Source organism: Anolis carolinensis, chromosome 1, assembly GCF_035594765.1.
Source record: "Anolis carolinensis isolate JA03-04 chromosome 1, rAnoCar3.1.pri, whole genome shotgun sequence".
Taxonomy (NCBI): Eukaryota; Metazoa; Chordata; class Lepidosauria; order Squamata; family Dactyloidae; genus Anolis; species Anolis carolinensis.
Window position 1 is genome coordinate 168,698,808 of NC_085841.1, and position 26,803 is coordinate 168,725,610.

The 26,803-nt window shown below is 41.6% G+C and overlaps 1 protein-coding gene and 1 long non-coding RNA gene across 10 annotated transcripts in view; one reads left to right on the forward strand and one right to left on the reverse strand.

The window, feature by feature from the left end:
- LOC134292879 (uncharacterized) lies at positions 1 to 25,684 on the forward strand. Its single transcript, XR_009999987.1, has 2 exons — positions 1 to 581; positions 25,082 to 25,684. It is a non-coding gene; the product is annotated as an uncharacterized LOC134292879 (long non-coding RNA).
- The window catches only part of kif16b (kinesin family member 16B), a 174,452-nt gene that overhangs the window by 146,471 nt on the left and 1,178 nt on the right, over positions 1 to 26,803 (reverse strand). For all 9 annotated transcript variants that reach the window (XM_062958377.1, XM_062958355.1, XM_003215243.4 and 6 more), the window contains exons 2-5: positions 14,382 to 14,451; positions 12,891 to 13,004; positions 10,072 to 10,188; positions 7,872 to 7,969 (exon numbers count right to left, since the gene is read on the reverse strand). In XM_062958377.1, the coding sequence (XP_062814447.1) occupies positions 7,872 to 7,969; positions 10,072 to 10,188; positions 12,891 to 13,004; positions 14,382 to 14,451 (399 nt within the window). The remainder of the gene's footprint in view (positions 1 to 7,871; positions 7,970 to 10,071; positions 10,189 to 12,890; positions 13,005 to 14,381; positions 14,452 to 26,803) is intronic.

The window sequence follows — 26,803 nt, forward strand, 5'->3', positions numbered from 1 at the left end:
TAACATACAAAACAAAGTTTATTTCGAAGATAAGCCAAAAAATAACATAAACACAGGAAATATCCTTGAAACACTTCACTTTTCAGTGTTTCGAGAGTAGATTGGACAATAATAACTCAAAAACGAGCCACGCTAATTTCCCATGCTGGCATTCAATAAAAAACTAAATAACGCTTCAATTCAGCTTTGGAAAACATATAGAGTTAATTGCTGGAAAATAAACAAACTAGAAAAGCAGTAAAGCTGCTTCCACGGTGCAGGTAAGCCGAGAGCCTCAAAGGGATGATGAATAGCCGTCGTCAGAAGAATCCAAGGTCAGGTCAGGAGGCAGCAGAAATTCCGAAAGACAAACCAATAGTCAGAAGCCGGGAGTAGCCGTCAGTCAGAGGGCGTAGACAGAAGCCAGGTCAAATTCAATCCAAAGTCCGAAGAGGGTGCAGTCATCCAAAACAGGTCCACGATAAGACACAGCAAGAGCCAAGCTAGATGATATCAGCAGATTCAAATCATAGTCCAAGTCCAGTCTTCATGGAAACACAGAGATCCCAATGGCACCTCAGCAACACCTTGCCACACGCAAAGTGCAGTGGCCAAACATTCCCATTTTATTCCCCTTCCTCCTGGGTGTGATGACTCATGGGCCATGTAGTCCCGTTCCTAGCACTAATGTGGCAGATGAAGAGGAAAACTTGGGTTTCCCACCGTTTCTGCCAGAATTGGAGCCCTTGCCCCTGCAAGATGTTTGCCCACAAGAAGTCAGCCAAACAAGCCTTGAGCAGAAATCTCCCCCATTTTCTCACCGGGATTATTATAATCAAGAGAGAAGCGCTCGAGAGTCGACTCTCCGGAGCGCCAGGATAGCTGCCAGACAATTAGCTGATTAAGTCTGTTTCCCTTGGGAAACTTTAAGGAGTCAATGCATCTGGACACAGTATAGGTTTCGTTTCTTGTTCCCCAGAGAAAGTGTTCCTTGGCGGGAAAACAAGATCCTATATAGGTGTTTGCCCGCAAAGGGGTCCTTGCGGAGTCAATTCGTCAGCTGGAGGAGTGAGATCGTGTGTAGACTTCGTACTCCAGTTCCAGTTCCCGGATCAAGTTTCCAGCCCAGCCTTGTACCATAGACTTCTATGGACTCAGTTCTCGAATTCATGTTTGCCTTGTTTCAAGCCTTGCCTTGCCTTGCGTTTTAAGCCACGGATCTTGCTTCTCAGATTCAAGCCTTGTTTTCCAGTTTACTTCGGATTTACCTCAAGCCTCAAAGACTAAGGACAGTTCCCCACACTATTGCTTGGTAAATAGTGTGTGTTTCGGTGAAGTGGATTATAACTTTGGACCTTAATATCTCATATTGGACTTTGTTTTCCTGGACTATATTTGACCTTTCCTGAAAGGTCTACTTCTGAACTATATTCTACACTTGTTTTTATTGACTTTATATATTTCCTTAATAAAGATATTAGATAGATTTTGGTCTCTGCGCATGGTTATTGGTGTTCTGCAGCCTGGGTCCTGACAGTTTGACTCCGCCACCTAAGCACCAATTAACCTAAGATCAGAATGTCTACGGGAACCGGGGCGGAAGACCAACCGCTCAGCTACACCATTTTCAAGGAAGAATTCGACAGGATCCGTGATACTCTCCGAACACAGGAGGGTGAAATTCTGGGCTTGAAGGAACGTGGAGTGCGCCTCCCTGCCCTAGCGCTTCCAACCAAGTTTTCTGGAGAAGCCTCCAAGGTTCATGTTTCCCGTCGCCAGTGCCAGGCGTACATAGAAGCCCGCCAAGCTGAATTTCCCCACGAAGATGTCAAAGTGGCGTGGATTTATAGTCTTCTAGATGGGCCTGCGGCCAATTGGGCGACGGCACTGTATGATGCAGGTTCCACGCATCTAAGCTCCACGCAAGGGTTCTTGAACCACCTTAGGAGGACCTGGGGAATCGAGGACAACGAGGAGGCGGCCGGCCATAAACTCCGGCGACTCCTTCAAGGGGACAGGCCGTTGTCCCGGTACATAGCCGAGTTCCGGGTGCTGGCTCAGAACACCGGTTGGAACGATATCGCCCTCAGAGGGCAGTTTCGTGAGGGCCTTAACTTCGAGATGCAGGAAGAAATTTCTAAGGTGGATCCCCCAGAGACTCTTGAGACTCATTAATCATTGTCTACGAGCCGAAGTCCTGCTTGCCAACAAAAAACAGTGGCTCCGAGGACAGGGTGGAAGAGCCGGGGTGAGACCCCCCGCTTCTAACAGTATTCAGCCACGATCAGTATGGAAATCCCCACCGCCAGCCCCAAACCCCATGGGAAGTGAGGAAGAACCGATGCAGTTGGGCAATGTCCGCCCCAGACTGGATGTTGCCGAAAAGGCCCGCCGCCAACGTTTGAATTTGTGTTGGTACTGCGGGAATGGGGGCCACCTCTCCAGAGAATGCCCAGCCAAAAGAAAGCCCGCCGCCCGCCTGGCAGCGGCGTCCTCCGTGGAGCCGGAGACGGCCGAGGCGGCTGGGGCCAAGCCGGCAGGGGAAGCTAGCGACCGGGCGTAAAGAGGCTCGCCAACCCGGTAAAAAACCCCACTCAAGAGCCGCAGACGGGGGTCCTATTTCTCCTAGTGGTCACGTTGTGGTCAGCGAAAAAGGGACCCGTCATGATCCATGCAATGATAGACTCAGGAGCAACAAACAATTTCATTGATAGAGAGTATGCCGACTCTCTGGGATTACAATACCATGATTTCAAGAATGCCCGAGTGGTGCAGGCTATAGATGGTCGTCCCCTAAAGACGGGTCCAGTAAGCCAATGGACTGAACCCACCAGAATGTGGATAAGGGAACATATGGAAGAGATTTCCTTCTTCGTCACCGAGGTGCCCCACTTCCCTGTGATTTTGGGAATTCCATGGCTGACACTCCACGACCCGAGCATCTCCTGGACCAACAGAGAACTACAATTTGCTTCCAAGTATTGCCAAAACCATTGCCTAGTAGCCAAGGTCTGCCATGCCACAGACGCTGAGCCCATCATCACCTTGCCCAAGAAATATTCAGACTTCTGGGACGTCTTCAATGAAAAAGAAGCCGAGAGACTACCCCCAGATAGACCCTATGACTGTGCCATTGACTTGGTGGAGGGGGCCACAATCCCGCTGGGACACCTCTACTCCCTGACGGAACCAGAGCAAGAAGCTCTCAGGGAGTTCATAGAGTCAAATCTTCGCAAAGGATTCATCAGACCCTCTCAGTCCCCAGCTGCTTCTCCGGTGATGTTTGTGAAAAAGAAGTCAGGGGACCTACGCTTGGTTGTGGACTATAGAGCATTGAATAATATCACGAAGCGGAACCGCTACCCCCTGCCCTTGATCTCAGACCTGTTAGACCGGCTTCGAGGGGCCAAGGTTTACACCAAACTGGACCTCCGGGGGGCCTACAATCTAGTTCGCATCAGGGAGGGGGACGAGTGGAAGACCGCCTTCCAAACCAAATTCGGATTATTCGAGTCCCTGGTCATGAATTACGGTTTATCCGGAGTTCCCGCAACATTCCAGCATTTTGTCAACGATATCTTTCAGGATTATCTAGATCGGTTCTTGATCATATACCTGGACGATTTTTTGGTGTTTTCTAGATCACAATCAGAGCACGAGAACCACGTCAGAATGGTGCTACAACGATTGCGGGATCATGGACTATATGCCAAGTTAGATCTGCAAGAGGTAGACTTCCTGGGGTACCGCGTCTCGCCACAAGGGCTCTCCATGGACCCGGCAAAGGTTTCAGTAGTATTGGAATGGCGGGCGCCAACCAACAAGAAGGAAGTGCAACGTTTCTTGGGGTTCGCGAACTACTACCGCAAATTCATCCCAGACTTTGCCCGCTGGTCTGACCCAATCACCAGCTGCATCCGTGGAAAACAGCCTTTCCGCTGGACGGAGCAAGCAGAGAAAGGGTTCCAACAATTGAAGAAGTTATTCACGACCCAGCCAATTCTACAGCACCCTGATCCTAAAACCCCTTTTGTTGTGCAGGCTGACGCCTCTGATGTGGCAATTGGGGCTGTACTCATGCAACCAGTGGGAGAGCATCTTCATCCTTGTGCCTATTACTCCCGTCAACTAACAGCCCCAGAGAGGAATTACACTATTTGGGAAAAGGAACTCTTGGCCATAAAGGCAGCCTTTGAAAATTGGAGACATTGGTTGGAAGGGGCCAAATTTCCCATTGAGGTTCATACTGATCACCGAAATTTAGAGCACTAAAGGACCGCACGAAAGTTAAATCAAAGGCAGCAGCGCTGGGCTTTGTTCTTTGAACGTTTTGACTTCCAGATCCATTATGTGACCCCGGCTCAGACCAAGCAAGCAGATGCTCTATCACGGAAACCAGAGTATGCTGCAGGACGCAAAGAAACCTCAGAATCTCGATTGCTGCAACCCGAAAACTTTGCCACGCTCACAGTGGGAAACATCAAATCTACTCCAATTGAACCAACCCCTTCCAACCCAGAACCCCTTTGCGCTCAAGAAATTAGAGCCAGCCAGCAGGCAGATGCCTGGGCTCAAGAACAGATGCGCCAAGGACTACGTTTCCCTTTCTCACTTAAGGATGGGCTATTGTGTTACCGGAATCATGTTTACATCCCTCCAGGCCCCGGCAGAGAAAAGGCACTTCGTCTGTGTCATGACAGCAAGCCAGCAGGGCATTTTGGACTCTTTAAAACCATGCACTTGATTCTACGAGATTTCTGGTGGCCCAAGATCCGCAAGGATGTGGAGAAATATGTCAATACCTGTCTTGTATGTCAGCGCTCCAAGACACGAAGGGAGAAGCCCTCGGGGCTGCTACATCCTCTCCCCACTCCTTCTCGCCCATGGGAGATAATTTCCGCGGATTTTATCACTGACCTACCACCTTCCCTTGGGTTCACCACGATCCTAGTGGTGGTGGACCTTTTCACCAAGTTGGCTCATTTCATTCCCTGCGATGGCCTCCCCACGGCCAAGGAAACTGCGGATTTATTCCTTCAGCATGTTTTCAGCCTACATGGATTGCCCAAGAGTTTAGTCACGGACCATGGATCTCAATTCACCTCTCGTTTCTGGAAGGCACTACAAAAACTATTGGGCATAGACTCTCGTTTATCTTCAGCTCACCATCCCCAAACGGATGGGCAAACTGAGCGCACCAATGCCACTTTGGAACAATACCTTCGCTGTTATGTAAACTACCAGCAGGACAATTGGGCTTCCCTGTTACCTCTGTCAGAGTTTGCTTACAACAATGGTGTCCAGGCTTCAACTAAAGAAACCCCGTTCTTTGCAAACTCCAACTTCCGCGCTCCATGCGGATTCATCCGGTGTTTCATCGTTCCCTGCTCCTTCCAGCGGATGGGGTACGCCCCGATGTGGACCAGCCGGCCCCCGCCCCTGTTTTGGTGGACGGGGAGGAGGAATTCGAGGTTCAGGACATTTTAGATTCTCGCTTTCATCGCCGCCGCCTTCAGTATCTCATTGACTGGGTGGGTTTTGGCCCCGAAGAACGCTCTTGGGAAGACGCTTCCACAGTCCATGCCCCCGATTTAGTCCGCCGCTTCCATCAGGCCTACCCTGCCAAGCCGCGGCCCCGCACCTCGGGAAGAGGGCCCATTTTGGAGAGGGGCCTTGAGGAGGGGGATAGTGTGATGACTCATGGGCCATGTAGTCCTGTTCCTAGCACTAATGTGGCAGATGAAGAGGAAAACTTGGGTTTCCCACCGTTTCTGCCAGAATTGGAGCCCTTGCCCCTGCAAGATGTTTGCCCACAAGAAGTCAGCCAAACAAGCCTTGAGCAGAAATCTCCCCCATTTTCTCGCCGGGATTATTATAATCAAGAGAGAAGCGCTCGAGAGTCGACTCGCCGGAGCGCCAGGATAGCTGCCAGACAATTAGCTGATTAAGTCTGTTTCCCTTGGGAAACTTTAAGGAGTCAATGCATCTGGACACAGTATAGGTTTCGTTTCTTGTTCCCCAGAGAAAGTGTTCCTTGGCGGGAAAACAAGATCCTATATAGGTGTTTGCCCGCAAAGGGGTCCTTGCGGAGTCAATTCGTCAGCTGGAGGAGTGAGATCGTGTGTAGACTTCGTACTCCAGTTCCAGTTCCCGGATCAAGTTTCCAGCCCAGCCTTGTACCATAGACTTCTATGGACTCAGTTCTCGAATTCATGTTTGCCTTGTTTCAAGCCTTGCCTTGCCTTGCGTTTTAAGCCACGGATCTTGCTTCTCAGATTCAAGCCTTGTTTTCCAGTTTACTTCGGATTTACCTCAAGCCTCAAAGACTAAGGACAGTTCCCCACACTATTGCTTGGTAAATAGTGTGTGTTTCGGTGAAGTGGATTATAACTTTGGACCTTAATATCTCATATTGGACTTTGTTTTCCTGGACTATATTTGACCTTTCCTGAAAGGTCTACTTCTGAACTATATTCTACACTTGTTTTTATTGACTTTATATATTTCCTTAATAAAGATATTAGATAGATTCTGGTCTCTGCGCATGGTTATTGGTGTTCTGCAGCCTGGGTCCTGACACTGGGTGACCAAACACTCACACCCAAACACCAGGTGTCCCAAATCTACTCAGAGTCTGAACTCCACACAGCTAGAGCTCGTGGATCTGGAGTACCTAGCAATTCATCGGAGTCCCAATCATCCTGCCCACACTTAGCCCCATGAACACTTAAAGAACCATCCTCCCTTCTCCAAGCATCCCAATTGGGATCAGCTCCTGCAGAAACCCCAGGTTCAGAAGTATCCATAGGCCCCAAATCCCCAGACATCTCCAGTGGCTGTGCCCATTCAGTGCCCGCTTCCCCAGCCACCACCTGTTCCTCAGCATCCATCTCCCCATCTGAATCTTCCTCAGAAGATCCCCCCTATAGCTCTCTAAGTCGCTTCCTGCGCAACTCCTCCAGTGAACCCTCATCACGAGGGTTTTTTCTTCCTCTTCGAATTCCATCACCATCAACCATAATCCCCGAAGGCGCAGTCACAACACCTCCAGTATGTGAGTGCCAGGTGGGCCAAAATATGGACTGTTCTGGTTTTAAATTTCAAACATCAAGTGTTCTGTCCATTTTACCCTCTCAGGCCTTGCTTCAGATTTGTAAAGCGAGAGTACTAATAACTTATTTCACAGGATTGTCAGAACTATTTCAAGGGCTAGGGCACTTGCAACACAGGTTATTTTTAAAAACACCATTTTGTTATTAATACTTTGAATGATGCTTTTTACAGTAGACTGGACACAGACTTGCCCTTTTACAAAACAGAAGGGATCAAGATTCAGTGGGAGGAGCCAGTGGAAGAAAAGGGGGAGTTTTTTGCCCAATTAAAATAAATGAATAATCTTGTTTGCAAAACTCAAAACTGCTCCATTATGCTGCAAGACAAAATGCAGACAAAATGACTTAATATCAGGTTGGTTTTTCTTCTAATTCCACCACCAGCATTTTGTAATACCTTTCTAAATATCTGTACTGAAATCTTCAAAGCTAGCACACGTTTTTGTGCCCTTTTGATTAGCCTAGCTCAGAACTGTCTCCATCCTGGGAGAAACAGCCTACAGGGAGTAAACTGAGCTTACAGAAATGAACTTAATAGAGCCTCTAAGGATACTACAAGACACTAAAAAGAACATATGATCATTGGATTAAAAGTTAATGAACATCAAGTTTGAAATTATTATTTAGTCTTTCATAACTTTATTTCTTTCCTCATCTTGAATAAATATGCTGTAAACTAAACTATATAATTTGATGCGGGGAAGACAGCAAAAAAGGATGGTAGAGGCAGTTAGACAACACTGTTAACATTATAGTTATGAATTTGCTATATACATCTACCTGACTTCTGTTCGAAATGAAGCTTCACTCCATCTTGTTTTCTCGTTTATTCTGTTGAATAAACCTTCACAAATCCGAGGTATTAATCCAACATCTCCCTAAAACAATAAAAGCAACTTCATACTGTAAAGGCAACAACGATAATCTGAAAAATTATAGGGAAAGTATTAAAAGGCAGAGAGGTGGAATTTCATCTTGGCTTCTCTTTTATCCAAAAATGACCTTACCATCATTTAACTTTAAAATCTGCTAAAGCTACAAGTGAAATTGGCAGTAATGAAATCCTTGGGATAGGTTTTCAGATTCCTTCAGATTTTGGGATACCGTATATACTCAAGTATAAACCGACTCGAATATAAGCCGAGGCACCTAATTTTATCACAAAAAACTGGGATAACTTATTGACTCGAGTATAAGCCGAGGGTGGGAAATGCAGCAGTTATGGGTAAATTTCAAAATAAAAATAGATAGCAATAAAATTTCATTAATTGAGGTATCAGTAGGTCCAATGTTTTTGAATATTTACCGTATTTCAAAGAAAAGCAATAAACTAGCTCTATAAGTGGAAAGGTAGGGGCAACAAAAACAATATGGTATCAACAATAACCTAATAATAATAATAATAATAATAATAATAATAATAATAATGAAACTTCATTTGGATCCCACCATATCTCCCCATGGGGACTCTGGCCGGCTTCCAACATAGTAACAGGCAAACATTCAATGCTTATATAAACAATGCAGAGCTAGATATTGATATAGATCTATAATTACAGATACTAATTTCACATGTGCATTTCCCCCGGAAACGTTTGCAAATCCCTCTGTGTGTGTATGTGCATTTCCCCTACAATATTTCCAAGCCCAGAGGAGCCCCCGGTGGTGAAGTGCGTTAAAGCACTGAGCTAGAGACCAAAGGTTCAAACCCTGGGAGCGGCAGGAGCAGCCGCTGTTAGCTCCAGCTCCTGCCAACCTAGCAGTTCGAAAACATGCCAATGTGAGTAGATCAATAGGTACCGCTTCGGCGGGAAGGTAACGGCGCTCCATGCAGTCATGCCGGCCACATGACCTTGGAGGTGTCTACGGACAACGCTGGCTCTTCGGCTTAGAAATGGAGATGAGCACCAACCCCCAGAGTCAGACATGACTGGACTTAAAGTCAGGGGGAACCTTTACCTTTACCTATATATATTCATATCTATCTAGACATGTCTATCTATATTTGTGTGTTCATTTCCCCCTTATAATATTTCCAAGCCCTATATATAGGTAGGTAAGAATATATTCATATCTATCCAGACATCTCTCTTTATATAGATATTTGCAGAGACTTGCAAACATATGAGGGTAAATTCATATATAAAATGAATGTATATAGATAGATACACATATAAAGATAAATAGCAAAAGCTTTCAAGGGGTTAATGCCTATATCTGTAGGAGAGTTTAACAAATATTTCAAGGGAAAATGCTTTCATAAGATTAATGAACATATATTTTTCTTCTTCCTGACTTGCAAGGGTGTCTCTCTTTTCAAAACATTCCCTTGATTAAGAGCGAGGGAGGCTTTGCAAAAGTAAACATACTGATAAAGGAGGAGGAGAGAGAAATAGATCATATTGCAAGCAATAGCCTGCAGGCTCCATTGCCGGCCTTGACCCGATTATAAGCCGGGGAGGCTTTTTCAGCTCATAAATAAGGGCTGAAAAACTCGGCTTATCTTAGAGTATATATGGTACTTTTTACTGTATTTATGTGTGTATGTGTGTATAGATATAGATGATGTAGATATCTTGACGATGTGATCCAAATCTAAATACAAAATTCATTTATGTTTCATATCTACTTTATATCCTGAAAGTAATTTTTAAAACTTATTTTTAATTTTAATATTTTTATGCATTAAACAAAGTTTGTGTACATTGAACAATCAGAAAGTAAAGGTGCCATTATCTGAGCTAAAGAATGGCCCAATCATGTCAGTCTGGTAAGTTCTTCCCATCAGCCATTTAAAACGAACTAGAATGTGTTGACTATTTTTAGAGTTCCTCCAAATTATTTCATTTGACATAGAGTAACTGGGATTAACCAAAACCTTGCTTATGATAAATACTGCATACATTGGTTACCTTGAACACATAACAGAAAAGCAGTACACTTATAAAAGTCAAGTAAAATTACGAGAAAGAAGACATACAGCATTTCCCATCATTGTATATGACTTTCCAGATCCAGTTTGTCCATATGCAAAAATGCAAGCATTATAACCTTCAAAAGCAGATTTGAGGACTTCAGTGCCAAGATTCTTAAACACCTAGGAAAACAAGAACAGTGAGAGAGAAAGGAGGAAAGAGGGAAAGTTAGAGTTAATAAAGTTCAAAATATAACTTCTAATTATGTATCTTCATTAAAGCATGACATCTGCTATGACAAAACAAACTATGGTCAAGGCCTTGTCCACTTTTAGAATAGAATAAACATACGCCAGTGGTATCTGTGCTGTATCCCACTATTAAATGTGCAATAGCATCACAATCTTCTGCTTATCCACTAAACAAGGATTAACAGCTTTCCAACCTACAAATCAAATCAAAGGAGCAAGGGGGGGGGGGGCTCTGCATATACTGGTGGAAAGACTGATTGCAGGAAACAAACTCTGAGAAAGCTAACATGTTAATACAGGCAGTCCCCAATTTATGAATAGGATAGGTTCTGTAATTTTGTTCTTAGGTTGAATTTTTATTCAAGTCGGAACAGGTACATTTTTAAAGTGTAACTCCAGCCCCACATATCTATCTATCTCTTTGGACAGCATATGGAAGGGTTAACACCCCTGTAGTGTTTGTTTGCTATCAGTACCCTGGTCAGAAGATTTCACCTCACTTTCTGTCCCTAGAATACCTGGATTTTGAAAAATGTGGCTGGATACGGAAACATGGATTGGTGAGAAAGCTTCAATAAATTTCCCTTCCTCGGGGTGGATTTCCCTCATTTCCTGTTGTCTCGTCCCCGTTCTTAACTATGAGTCATTTTTAAGTCAGATATTTGTAATTCAGGGATTGCCTGTATTATTATTAGTACTAGCTGTGGCGTTGTATGGTGGTGTTGGTGAGAAATTGTTGAGGTAGTGGTGGTATTGAATGTCTGTTGTATGGTTGTCTTTATGTTTAGTATGCACACTGAAGTGGATTATATGGCAGTGTGGAGTCAAGATAATCCAGTTCAAAGCAGATAATATAAGATTATAAATGGGTTATATAGCTGTGTGGAAGGGCCTTGAGTCTACACTGCCATATAATCCAGTTAAAATCTGATAATCTGTGGAAGAGGCCTAAGTGAGGCCTAACTGTGCCTGTCCCCTGGGCTGAGTAGGTTGCTAGGAGACCAAGTGGGCGGAGCTTAGCCTTCAAACTGGCAGCAATTGGATAAAAACTATTATTCCTCTCCCTGTAATTAGGACTTTATTTTTCTTTTCTTTTTGTTGTATCAACCTAGAGCCGTGAATGATGGGTTGTGTTGTCAAATTTCGAGGTTGGGGGGCCTGTAGTTTTGTTGTTTTGTCCCCTGCCCTGATGTCATCACTCTTTTATATATATATAGATTACTAAGAAGCTAGCATGTTACTATGATAGTAAATAGTTACTTTAACTGTTAATATTGGAAAGCATTGAAATGTAAGATCCAAAGAAAATACTTCCCATACCCATCAAATGGACGAAGAAAAAAATAAAAAATTAAGACTCTAGAAATTTAAAAAATACAATATACTTTCTAAACAGGTATTTTTAAAAGTTGGGTCTTTTTAAAAATGAAGTCAAAATTTACTTGAATTATTTAATGAGCATAAGGAGAGCCTTAAATTGTCTGTTTGTCCATGCATACACATCAACCCAACCAGTAATCAGCGTCAGCCACTATCCATTTAATCAGATTGGTCGTCTGAATTTTGCCCTCTGTGTATGCAAGGAAATTTTTTAACTTATGTCTTTAAATGAACTAAAATGGTTACATTTTAATTGATGCATTTTATACTTTTAAAATTTTGTATACTATCTTTTACCTTTTTAAAAATAATGCAGAACATTAGCTTTTTAGGCTTTTTGGTGCAAGTGATCTACAATTATTTTCTTCCTGTGTACTAGAGACAGGCACCATATTAGTGCCCACTGGGACATCTGTTTCATTATTTTTTTAGACTGATCTGATGATCAGCGGTTAATGACTTCAACACTGATTAGCACTGATTCAGAGCACTGCTTCTTAAACTGTGGGTCCTGGCCTCAAGTAGGAGTCCCCTTAGCTCATTGCTGCAATCACAGAAAGTTTGGAAACAGGAAAAGGTTTCTGAATACCACCCAGAGACTTTTAGACATTTACATGAATCTGTGAGCAAAAAGGTGAACCCTGTAGAAAATGCTTCAGCTATACTTCATAAAATGGAAATTCAGCCTGTTTTGCAAGCCTTGAAAATACTGGTATATTATCAGCAAATATTTCATTTTTATACGTATTATATATATCTAGAAAACTGTGGTCATCAGGCATGTAGTGGGGAGGGGGCTTGAGGGGCTTCAGCCCCCTCCCCAAAAGAATTCTCAGGGTAGTCTGTGAGAAGGCCTTACATTTATTATTTAAACTGTTACGTTTATTCATATCATGATTTGATCACCATGCTCAATATATCCCATATGCATGGGGGTATTGGGATAACAATACAAATGTTTGCATGGGTAGATCCTGCCTGCCCCCCCCCCCCACCCCAAACCATAATCCCAGCCCCTCCCGAATCAAAATCCTGGCTACAGGCCTGGTGGTCATAAAAACAATTCTCAGGCAAAAAGGGGTCACTTAAGAAGCCGTGATCTAGAGCACTATTTTTAAAATAAAGACATAATGTGCATTAGATAAACAAAACATCTTTGCCATTTTTAACATGCAGACAGATTAGTAATGAATAACAAACTGTAACACTACATTTTCATTATGAATGAAAATGATAAATTTCTAGCTGCCTACCATTTCCTGAGACGCATAGTTTGGACTTTTAGGATCAGCTGAGAAGTAGGAGAAATCATATGTAAATGTTTTTGTCCGTTCCCTTCCCAAATCTCCAGTTCCTCCTTCAGGTATCTAAGGAAAAGAAACAGCAAATTGTGGCTGGTTTCCAATTTAAGTTGATAATTGTATGCATTTCCAGTACCTTCTCTGGAGATAACAGAAAATATCTTGAAATTATCTGTCTCCTCTACTAGTCCAATGAAATGACATTTAAACATAAAAGATAAGAGCTCCTTGAATACAGAATAATGAAGAACTGGGTTAGCAGTTCAATTTTTATATCACACTCTAATTCTTTTCCTCGCAAAACTTAATTCTTACACTTCTTTTCCGGTTTGAACTTTTCAAATAGGATTCCAAAGTCCCTTGATTATTTACTTTACCTTATACTTTATTTGACAGTAATAATAAATGTTGTCTTTGTGTTTTTGGTTTAAGGCCAGAAATACAAAGTACAAAGCTGTCAATCTAAAGATTTGTTCATTAAAATGTATTGGTTCATACAATTCATTGATGTAACAATGAGTGAACACATGGCAGAATAAGTTAAGGTACTGTTTTATTGTCAGTTTCATATGTCCAATAAGCACATATACTGTACATTTATTATTATCAATATCTCATTTTCAATGTGTTTTCTTCTTTAAAACTCAAACAGAAAGTTTAGAATTTCTCTTTGTTTAGGAAGCCGATTAAATACACTTTACTGAATTTTCTTTTTAGTCATACATTTCAGTTAAACTATTTTTCACTATGGAAAGAGAGGGCAATAGTGTGTGTGTGTGTGTATAATGTTTATAAGATTAACAAATTTATAATGTTGTTTACTAAATCTAAATCATATTAACCAAATGTTTTTGTTTACTACATCTAAATCAGACAAACCAAATTAGACCCTTCTTGATTCAGAGCAATTTAAAAATCCTGAACATACTACTAATTCCATATCATTATGATAAAAAATGTATAGCCTCCCTAACCCATTGCTATTGCACTTTAACGCTCTTCTTTTTTAACCTTCCTTGACCGGATGTAAATGTTTTTTAAAAACAAAAAAACAAAAGAAAGAGAACAGCAAGCTGTCCACATTCAGTGGGGTTAGAGGTGCAAGACCCCTGTGTGAAAGTGGAAAAAATTAAAAAAAAATTAACCCACCCACCTCTTTAAAAATTGACTGAACACCTTTCTACAAATTTCTAGCTCATGTTCCAGTGGACCATAGAATTACATTGTAGGACCAAAAGATTCCTAGACAAGGTGTTCTCTTTGGGAATCTTTAGATCCTCCAACACAACATTACAGTCAACGTATGCCAGACATTGACCACTGAGTCACACTGAAGGATCTAAACATTGTTAAAGAGACCCCTTTTACCAAATCTGTGAATAATCAAATCCGCCAAAGTCAAGCCCGCAAATGTAGAGCTCCATAGTAGCTGAAAACACTCACCTTCACATTTGTAATAGTTGTTTTGTTTTTCTCCATTGAAATTATAAACTTAGCATCAAAATCCTTCTCCCTGTAAAATTAACAAATTATAATAGGTTTACACAAGTGTAGAAAAATAAGAGTTGCAGGCAATGGCTACAATCTTCTTAGAACATTAGTGAAAACTCTGTATAAGGCATTTAATCAATAGTCTAACAATTGCTGGATAGCACCCAGATACACCTCTGTCCTTACCAAACCAAAAGGACTAAAGCTCCAAAGGGACATCTGGAAGACTGCATTTCCATGCCTTCTGGATTGGCTGTATCCATCCTACCTCTACCTGACAAAACTTTATAATCCGCCACTCTCAAACAGGTTCTGCCCTCATATTCTTTCTAAATTGATACCTATGTTGGTATAAACTCAATTTTTTCCTTTGAATATTTCTGGAATATTTTAGGAAGTCTTTAGTACTCTCCTATTCCTATAACCCGTAGAAGTCACCAGGTAAGCCAAATTAGATGGGTGAATTATTACTCTGGCTTAGGAACTGGCATACAGATCCACTTTTAAGATAGACAGGGGTAAGTTCCTAGTTATCCCCACACAAATATCCTATAAGATTGGTTAGGAAAACAGAAGTGTCTAAAAAAACTATCTTTGTGAACGCATCTTCCCCTATGGACCCACACGGGCTCTAAGATCTGCTGGGGAGGCCCTCCTCTCGATTCCACCTCCGTCTCAAGCACGGTTGGTGGGGACGAGAGAGAGGGCCTTCTCAATGGTGGCCCCCAGGTTCTGGAACTCCCTACCAAAGAAGATTAGATTAGCTCCCACCCTGGATTCCTTCCGGAAGAATCTGAAAACTTGGATGTTCACAGGTGCCTTCTCATAACTGATAATTGATTGTCCATGTGCTTTACCTAGCCTTGGCCATTCCATGCACTTTATTACCTTTAGTCTTTTCCATCCCTAGTCACTGAAGAATATGCATTTTCAGATTTCCATTTATTTATTTATTTATTTATTTACAGTATTTATATTCCGCCCTTCTCACCCCGAAGGGGACTCAGGGCGGATCACATTATAACACACATAGGGCAAACATTCAATGCCCATAAACACATCAAACAGAGACTGAGAGACACACGCAGAGGCAAGTTAACCTTCTTCTGAGGGGATGTTCGATTCTGGCCACAGGGGGGAGCAGCTGCTTCATCATCCACACTGACGGCACTTCCTCATTCCAGGTCGTAAATTAGTTAATCTTGCCTCCCCACTTTATAAGTGGTACCTTATCTCCTACTTGATAGATGCAACTATCTTTCGGGTTGCTAGGTCAGCAACGAGCAGGGGCTATTTTTTATTTTTAATTGACGGGTGCTCACCCCGCCACGAGTTGGCCTCGAACTCATGACCCCATGGTCAGAGTGATTTAAGGCAGCTGCTCAACAGCTGCGCCACAGCCCTTAAAATGGCCCATGGCCTATGGTGCTTGACTACGGATTGGGATTAGTCTGTTTTAAATTATTTTAACTTTTGTGAGAAGTGTTATTATATTGTGATTTTATTGTGTTACTGTTTTTATTGATGTAATACTGTTTTGGGTTTGTCCCCGTGTAAGCCGTCCCGAGTCCTTCGGGAGATGGAGCAGGGTATAAATAAAGTATTATTATTATTATTATTATTATTATTAAAACTAGCTAAGAGAACTGAAGCAAAAGAAGGTAATTTGAAAACATCATCTCCAGATCAATTTACTTAATTTATTTATTTCGTGTCAAAAGCATTGCATAACAAATACATTTTTAAAAATTAGATGTAACTTACTTAATCAAAATACATTTTAACATCCAAGCACAGCACTCACTGAACTGGAAAAAAAAAGTGAGAATGTGTTGGGTTTTTGATGTTTTATGTAATTATTTAACAAGACAGGTGTGCCATATTTGCTGGAGGATATGCAAAGATCAGATGGGGAAAAGAGCATCTAGGCGCATCTCTACTGTAACTATTGAAAGCCTTTTCCCCCAAATTCCCACTGCCACTGTTCTTGCTACAGAGGAAAAGCAGCAACCAGCCAAATCTCCATCCTACCGGGACCAAGCTGGAGCTGATCTAAATTCCAGCCCTATCTTTCATCTTACCCCCTTGTGTATCCTGTCTTATTTTAGGTTTTGAGCCAGAGAACAGGGACTGTCAAATACAATGTTTGTAATCCTGTGGACCTTTTAAAATCATTTTTAATAAATAACTATAAATCTTTTAGAGGGCAACAAGGGAAAATTCTTCTACTTGACTTTCTGATATTTGACTAAAGAAGCTCAGGGGAACATAGCTGTTGCTAATTCCATCAGAAAACTCTTAACACAAGACTAGGTTGAATAATTTCAACTTGGCTGAGAAATTGATGCACAGGACTTGCTGTAGGATATAGGACAGGGTGAAACAAAGGTCAGCCAAGTGCTGCAATGTATAGTTCAGGGCCTGAGCAAGAGCAACCTGTCTCTTACTTACCCAACTTCCATCAACAGAAGATGAAAAAGAAAGATAGAGAGGAGGGAATGACATAGCCCCCCCCCTCTACACTGCCATATAATTCAGATTATCAATGCAGATAATCTACATTATCTGCTTTGAATTGGATTTTATGAATCTACACTGCTGTATAATCCAGTTCAAAGCAGATATTCTGGATTTTGTATGGCATTGTTATAGACAAAAGGCAGACTCACCTACTTTGGGCTTTAAATCCACCTAATATTACCATATTGGCTTCTGACAGACTATACTTGAAGGAATATGGTCGAGAGATTTCAGAAAGTTGGAGAACGGAAGAGATGACATCCCATACCATTATATTCCATCTTAACTATTAAAATGGAAACAAACTCCCAGGGCCAGGCTTTAGCATGGCTGGTAAATCACCAGCAGCAATAAGATCTATCAACCGAAAGGTTGCAAGTTCAAAGCCCAGTGTCGGAATCAGCACCCGACTGTCAGCCCAGTTCACTGTTTACCTAAGCAGTTTGAAAACAGCTTAGAGCTGTAAGGAGAGAAATTAGGTACTGCTAAAAAAAAGCAGGGGTGGTATTTTATGACACCATAAAAGAACAAGACCAGAAAATGCCCAGCAACCAAAAGGAAGGAGGAAGTCCTGGGGACTTTTCATCATAGAGGATGGAGCAACAGCAGCCCCCTGTGGCTGGATTCAAGCACAACCTCCAAGGCGCCAAAGCTGTGGCGCAGGCTGTGGCGCAGACTGGTTAGTAGCCAGCTGCAATAAATCACTATGACCAAGAGGTCATGAGTTCGAGGCCAGCCCATGGCGGAGTGAGCACCCAACTATTAAAATAAAAAATAGTCCTGCTCGTTGTTGACCTAAGCAACCCGAATGATAGTTGCATCTATCAAGTAGGAAATTTAGGTACCACTTATATGTGGGGAGGCTGATTTAACTAATTTACAACACCATAAAAATTGTCCAGCTGCCATTTGGAATGAGGAAGTCAGTGTCACAGTGGATGATGAAGCAGGTGCTCCCCCTGTGGTCGGAATCAAGCATACCCTCAGGAAGCTGGAAGCTGGAGAAGGTTAAATTGCCTCTGTGTCTGTCTCTGTCTCTATGTTCATATGGCATTGAATGTTGTACATTGTGATCTGCCCTGAGTCCCCTTCAGGGTGAGAAGGGCGGAATATAAATACTGTAAATAAATAAATAAATAAAGCTGGACGTAGACACAACTTTGCCATTTATGTGTACTGTGATCCTCCCTAAGTCTCCTTAGGGAGATAGGGCAGAATATAAATAAAGTATTATCATTGTTGTTGTTGTTGTTGTTATTATAGTGGTAAAGTATAATAAAATAATCATTTCATGTTTTTACACATAGCAGACCAAGTTTGCTATTTGATAGTCACATTAATGAGGTTTAAAATAAAGAATAGGCTATAACTGTTCATAATTTGGGCTGTTCACCACTGCTTGATAACATACCTGTCTAGGAAGTTTAGCCAGTTGCTCTTATTAGCCATTATTGGAGTAATAAGATGTTTAATTCATTACTGGATCAACTTCTTCTGAATAACCTTTTGGTGTAGCAGTAAGATTAAATCCAAAGAGCTTGAGAGATCTCCCACTGTGATTCAAGTCAGGAAATGCATAATAGAAAACCCTTTTGCCCCTTTAACAGTAGGCAAAATAAATTGTAGATAAAAGCTGGGAGGCTGGCTATTGAAGAAGAATTGAGATTTTATCCTACTATACTGAGAAAAATTTAAAGGTCAAACAGTATGGGGTCAACTCTGGTGGTACAATTTCATTATCTATTTTTCTCATTTATTTCTATACTGTGACTTTTTATACACTTGGGGGCATGTAGAAAAAACAGCTATGCACTCTCCCATTCTTCTTTCCGTGATGTGCCCCATCTTTTAGATTTTAACTTGTAAAGAGGACAAAACCAAAGCTACTCTAGGACTAATTTCTGACTGAAAAATAGATTAAAATATATTAAATACGTTAACGATTTAAGCAAACACGTGGCGTCTATCCTCAAAGATTCCTTGTACTACTCCTCCATCACCACCAACGCCCTTATACCTGGCAAACAGACTGGCTAAGAAACTACAAACCCAAAAACATGTCCCAATCCAGGACTCTACTTAACTCCACAATAGATGATAGAGATGTAAAGAACATCCACAGAAATTCCCTGCTCTTATATAATTCAGGTGGAAAAAGATTCCATATGAATATTAGGAAGAACTTCCTGATAACAAGAGCTGTTCAAATTATGAGGAATTATCTAGAGAGGGGATGTTAAACTGAAACAGGTTTAAGGTTAAATTCTCCATCCAGAAAATGCTAGCAAGCCACGTGTATTCTCTCTCTCTTGCACACATATGGCCATTGCCTTCTGCTGGGAATGTGACTTGCCTGAGATTACCTAATGAGTTTCCATGTCCAAGTTGGTTCAAACCCTGGTCTCCATACTCCAACACAGAGATTACTACACCAAACTGTCACAGACTAAAAATAGCAAAAAAGATGAAACGAGTTTATGTCTTGTAGTGATTTTAAGCTGGACTAAATTTAGGAGACCAGAATTCAAATCTCGACTGAGTCATAGAATAACAGAGTTAGAAGATACCACATGGGCTATCTAGCCCAACCCCCTGCCATGCAGGAAAAGCACAAAGTGCCCTTGACAGATGGCCATCCAGCCTCTGTTTAAAAGCTTACAAGGAAGGAACTTTCACCACACTCTGCAGCAAAGAGTTTTACAGCTGATCAAAGAAACAAGCTGGATAGCACTGGGCAAGTCACACTCTCTCAACTTTAGCGGAAGACAGTGGCAAAGCTCCTTTAAATAACTCTTGTCAAGAAAACCTCAGTATAGAACTTACTTCATTTGGAGTGGACTTGAAGCATAGTAAAACTGCAAGTAGTTGTCCAGGATCAAAATCATACAATGTTCACAATATTGCAGGATTTTGAGTCAACAGTCCACAAGGACTAGGAGTTTCCCAGTCCTTGGGATGAGGCAGAAACACAAGATTGAGGGGAAAGTGCCTGCATTCTGCTTCTATTCACTAAGATAGCTTGCCCAACTGCTGCGGTTGTGTTGGATCAGGCATGGGCAAACTTCAGCCCTCCAGGTGTTTTAACAGCAGTTTATCCCTATCAGCTCTAGTTTTTGAGAAGCAGAATATATGGCATCTGCCAGTTACCACCTGCTTACCCACAGAAAATCATGATAACTGTATCTAAGCAATTAGAACTGATACAGTCGAGATATGAGCAAACTTCGGCCCTCCAGGTGTTTTGGACTTCAACTTCCACAGTTCCTAACAGCTGCTAAGCTGCTTGGGTTTCCAGGAGTTGAGGTTCAAAACACTTAGGGTCGAAGTCCGCCCATGGTTGAGTTGGATGCAAAGTAGACATCCTGCAAACATTTTTAGTACCTACAAGCCTAACCTTTCTCATTTTAAAGAAGGCAACTTGGCCACATTTACTAATGAAAATAAAGCCAGGTGCACAACCCAATCTAATTTCATCGGAAAGAGCAAACATTTTAAACATTCAGTACCTTGTATTCAAACAATGTTTGGCAAGTTATTTGTGTTCAAACAAATTACTGTGTTGGACAATACAATAATGTAACTTGAGAAAAGCATAAGCAAACACTAGAACTCTTAACAGTAAAGACAAAGTATCAATAATTCCCACAGTTTAATGAAGCTTTTCTCCAAACTTATAAGCTTTGCAAAGTCATTGAATACTGGTGAAAACAGATTAATGTTATGTCAAAAATGATATAAACCAATATTTATTTAAAGCATTTGCCTGGATCAAAGACTGAAGTACATGTAGCAATGACAAATTTTAAATCACTGTGGAAAATTCTGTTGCTCTAATTGTTTGAATCCTAGTTGTCCAGTAAAGTGTACAGGGGAATGTATCTACAGGAACAGATACAAACCTAGCATTTGCTAGGAAATGTTGCTTGATTTCAAAAACTGCAGAAACCTATCTTGCTCTTTAAAAATACAAGGCTGTCAGGAGCGGTAGCATACCTGAACTAACAGAGCAGGCAAAATTGCCAGTATTGACCAACACTGATATTTCTGCCAATTTTTTCTGTAGATGTTTATCTGGCTTGCATCACACTATTCGAATCTACTGGCACATGATCACACATATTTCTGTATGCATAGCAATGTAGCTTAGCAACTCTTCTAGGCAGCTACAGGTTGGTTGAAAGTCTAAAGATGAATCTGTCCAACAACTATAAAGAAAATATATTTTATCAAACATATAATTCTTTTATCTTTAGTAGGATGAACAGCTGCTGCTTCATGCTGAACACCATACTTAGTTTGAATTTATTCACTTTTTTCTCAACTACCCAATGCGTTCATGCAGTTTCTGTACATAACAGTAAATTAACAAATAAGATATGTGCAATGTGCATAGGAATTTGTGTGTGTGTGTGTGTGTGTGTTTTTTTTTTTTTTTCAAACTATAGTCTGCCCCTCCCTCCAATAATCAGAGGGACTGTGAACTGACATTCTATTTTAAAAGTTTGAGGACCCTGGGCTAGACTGATACTCATTCCTAGATGGCTTTGTCAATTGTGGAAATACATTCAGCAAATGTTAACTACCGGGCACCTTGTCTTGGGACACAACAATAACATACTTTGTTGAAATAATAACAATAACAACCAAACATCATAAAACTACTTGAAAAAATTAGAAAAGTCGGCATGTTCACCGGCATTTTCCCATGAACAGACACATACACACATTTCTATAAAAAGTACAGTTTCCTAAGCAAGAGAATTACATTCTGTATGTTTGAATACCAAATACACTTGACTGTGTCTTGCAAAAGCAAAACATTCTAGTTTTTCCTAACCAGATTTTTGTAAATATATTTCCATTTTTTTAACCAAACAGAAAGAAGCTTATCTGATGGGTGTGCCTTTACCACATAAGGGGTGTCTCCTGATTGTATTAAGATAACATTTTGATATCATTTTAACTCTCACAGCTCCATTTGTGAAATTGTGAGCTTTGCAGTTTGGTGAAACAGTAGCTTGAGGGTTGGACTACAACTGGAGACCAGGGTTTGATTCCTCAGTCTGAGCCTCAGAAAACCCTGTAGTAAGTTCACTTTAGGGTCACCGGGTCAGAAATAACCTGAAGACACAAAGCAACTAGGTCCTCATCATTGTCTAAAGGAGAATCAAGTACACTCCTCTGGAGAAGGCAGCTTGAAAATTAAATCAGGATAGCTTGGAAACTATACTTCAAGAGAATGCACCAGAAAAATCTTAAATCCATTAAAAACTGCCAATCAGAAAATTAAAAAAGATGGGATCATGGCTGTTAAAGTGGTGTCAAACTGCTACATTTGCGTAGTGTGGATGTCTGTGTTCCAGCTGCCTGTGGACCCCATGAATTGTCACAGGGCTTTTTTAGGCAAGGTGGTTTTGCCAATTCTTCCCTCAGTCTCACCTACAAATTCTAAGATTTCCAAGACCAGTCGGGATCTTATGCTTTCAGGTTTAACAGTGAACCCCTGTGACAGACCTCCTCAAACTGTGACCCTGCAGCCTCCAATTCCCAAAATTCCTGACCATTGAATAAGCTACTAGGGCGTCTGGAAGTTGGAGGCCCAAACAGCTGGAAGGCCACAGTTTTGAGGATGTCTGCCCTCCAGCCTCAAACCAGTGACTCCTTGCTGCCAATACAACCAGGTGGATGGAGGATGCTCCAAGAAGTGGGTGTAGCCTGGCTTTGCCCCTTCAACAGTGGTTTTCAACCTGGGGTCCCCAGATGTTTCTGGTCTTCAACTCCCAGAAATCCTAACAGCTGGTAAACTGGCTGGGATTTCTGGGAGTTGTAGGCCAAAAACATCTGGGGATCCCAGGTTGAAAACCACTGGTCTAGAAGATCCAGAACTGCATACCTGTGCAAGGATCTGGTTGACTCAGGCGAGCAGAGTGCTGTCATGGGGCAGCTCGCTCACACTGGGTCTACCCTGCCCTATAATCCAGCGCCTGATCCCCGATTATCTGTTTTGAATGGGATTACATGGCCATGGAGACATATAATCCATTTCTAAGTAGATAATCTGGGCTCAGATACTGGATTATAAAACAGTGTCAATCCAGCCTCATTTGTGTGACACATAAAAACCAGGATGAAGCTATGACTACCACTCACTCTTTTACGGTCAAATAGAGTTCAGGATGATAACTGGAGAGCAAGGGGTTCAGCTGTCTGTCTACCTGTAGGTGGACAATTATTAAAACTTCCTTTATCACAGTGGTTCTCAACCTGTGGGTCTCCAGATGTTTTGGACTTCAACTCCCAGAAAACCTAATGGCTGGTAAACTGGCTGGGATTTCTGTGAGTTGTAGACCAAACCACCTGGGGACCCACAGGTTGAGAACCACTGCTTTACAGGATATAGTCAGCCCTCCAAATCCACTGATTCAACCATACACAATTGAAAGTACCTATATTTACTTGACTCTAATGCTCACCTTTTTTGGCTAAATTATCTTCCCAAAATGAGGGTGTGCATTATGTTCACATAATATGGTAATCTTAGCACTGAGCCACAGCAAAATAACACCTGAAGCTCCTAAATGACAGACATCACCTGTAATTTAATTGCCATGCTCAATGCTATGCAATGCTGGGATTTGTAGTTTATTGAGACATCAGCATTCTTTGGCGACCCCTATGATCCCAAACTACAGCCCCCACTACAGCACTGAACAAGAGCTGTTAAAGTGGATTCATTCTACAGCATATATGCACCCCAAGGTTTTTCTTTTCCATTGCTGAAAGCTTTGGTGTTCTTTTACTATTAATAATAATAATAATAATAATAATAATAATAATAATTTTATTTGGTTACATAAGTAAATTATAACATTGTCACAGTCACCTTTTAAAAAATAATTCCATATAGTTTCATAACATTTATGAAGATTCCTATTTTCCTATCCTTTACATTTCTATACTTATCTGCTAGGTACTTATGCATATCCAATTTTCCCCCTTCCCCCTCCCTCCCTCCAGGAATGTTGTACCTCTGCTCTTTATATTATTTCATTTGTTCAATCAAGAAGATTGTCTGATTCAATTCCTTGTATTTTCCTTTCCTTTACTCTGGCTAGAAGACCATTCCATTTCAACTCCCAATTCTCCTTAGGATGTCCATTTGTATATTTAAATCCCCTTTCAACAATGTAATCCTGAAGCATGTACTCTGATAAATATTCAAAAGTGTTCAAACACTTTTGTTTATATAGAAGGAAATTCTAAGCAGGCACTTTGATGAAGGTTTAGAGGGCATGATTATCAAGTTTGCAGATGACACCAAACTAGGAGAGATAGCTAATACTCCAGAGGACAGGATCAGAATTCAAAATGACCTCAACAGAATAGAGAGCTGGGCCAAAATTAACAAAATGCATTTCAATGACAAATGTAAGATACTACACTCAAGCAAAAAAAGTGAAATACAAAGATACAGAATGGATGAGATATGGTTTGACAACAGTCCATGTGAAAAAGATCTTGGGGGTCTTTGTGGACAACAAGTTGAACATCAACCAACAGTGTGATGCAGCAGCTAAAAAAGCCAATGGGATTTTGGGTTGCATCAAAAGGAGTGTTGTGACTGCGCCTTCGGGGATTATGGTTGATGGGGATGGAATTCGAAGAGGAAGAAAAAACCCTCGTGATGAGGGTTCACTGGAGGAGTTGCGCAGGAAGCGACTTAGAGAGCTATATGGGGGATCTTCTGAGGAAGATTCAGATGGGGAGATGGATGCTGAGGAACAGGTGGTGGCTGGGGAAGCGGGCACTGAATGGGCACAGCCACCGGAGATGTCTGGGGATTTGGGGTCTATGGATACTTCTGAACCTGGGGTTTCTGCAGGAGCTGATCCCAATTGGGATGCTTGGAGAAGGGAGGATGGTTCTTTAAGTGTTCATGGGGCTAAGTGTGGGCAGGATGATTGGGACTCCGACGAATTGCTAGGTACTCCAGATCCACGAGCTCTAGCTGTGTGGAGCTCAGACTCTGAGTAGATTTGGGACACCTGGTGTTTGGGTGTGAGTGTTTGGTCACCCAGGAGGAAGGGGAATAAAATGGGAATGTTTGGCCACTGCACTTTGCGTGTGGCAAGGTGTTGCTGAGGTGCCATTGGGATCTCTGTGTTTCCATGAAGACTGGACTTGGACTATGATTTGAATCTGCTGTTATCACCTAGCTTGGCTCTCGCTGTGTCTTATCGTGGACCTGTTTTGGATGACTGCACCCTCTTCAGACCTTGGATCGGAATTTGACCTTGTACTGCCTTCGCCCTGTGATTGATGACTACTATCGGCTTTTGACTCCTGGCTTGCTCTTTGGACACCGCTGTTATCTCCTGACCTGACCTTGGAATCCCGGACGACGTCTTTTCACCATCCTTTTGGAGCCTTCGGCTTTATCCACATTGTGAAAGCAGTCTACTGCATTCTTAGTTTGTTTGTTTCCTGACCAATTTGGTGTTTTCTTTTGGGAACTGTTCCTTTGAAAACTACAGAGCCGGCTGGCAGGGCTTGGACTCAGAAAGTGCAGTTTGCACTAAGTTTGTTTAGCTTTGTTTTTACCTGCTTGTGTTGCTGAATTATATTTTTGTTTGAACTGCTCTTGAAGCACTGATAGTGAAGTGTTTCAAGGTTTTTTCTGTGTTAACATTACTTTTTGGCTTATCTGCTGAATAAACTCTATTTTTGTTCACTAATTGGCGTCTGACTCTTGACAGGAGTCTAGTGTCCAGACCAGGGGAAGAAATTGTACCTCTCTATTCTGCTTTTGTTAGACCTCTTTAGCTGGAATATTGTGCCCAATTCTTGGCACCACAGTTTAAAATGGATATCAACAAGCTGGAAGGTGTCCAGAGGAGGGTGACTAAAATGATCAAAGGTTTGGAGACCATGTTCCTTATGAGGAAGATCTTAAATAACTGGGTATGTTTACCTTGCAAAACAGATGGTTGAGAGAAGACATGATCACCATGTATAAATATGTGAAAGGCTGTCATAAAGAAGAGGGGAGCAGGCTTGTTTTCTGCTGCCCTGGAAACTAGGACTCAACGGAGCAATGGGTTCAAACTACAGAAAAGGAGATTCCTTCCACCTGAATATTAGGGAGAATTTCTTTACTATAAGGACCTGGTCACACTTGAGCATTTGTCCACTTTAATCCACTTTAAATGCTGTGACTGCCTCCTGCAGAATTCTGGGGTTTGTAGTTTACGGAGGCGCAGAGCTTCTTTGGATGAAAAGTTTAAATGGTCCAGGTCCTGCCTATTTATGCAATTGATTTCCCTTTATCAACTTGTTCGGGCTTTAATATCACCTGGGGAGGCCCTCTCGATCCAACCAACCCCGATCGCAAGAGAGGCTGGTGAGGATGAGAGAGAGGGCCATCTCAATAGTGGCCTCCCGGCTCTGGAATGCCCTCCTCAGGGAAATTAGACAAACAGCCACCCTCATGCCTTTTAAGGACCTGAAGACCTGGCTATTCAAACAGGCCTTTGACAACAATTAATTAATATCCCCTTAATATGGACAAGGTCTTTGGTTTATAGATATAATTTGACTCAAGTATTTTGGCTTTTATTTAATCTATAGGAACCATTGTTTTAACTAATATTTTATATCGCTTATCGTTAATTTGTCTATTTTGTTTTCTCTTTTATATTGACTTGTCATATTATTACCTGCTTATTTATTTTTTGCACATATTGCTCATTGTATTTATATATGTTGCAAGCTGCACTGAATCCTTCCGGGAAGATGGGGCGGGATATAAATAAAGATGACGATGATGATGATTAGATCCCTCTCTAAACTACAAA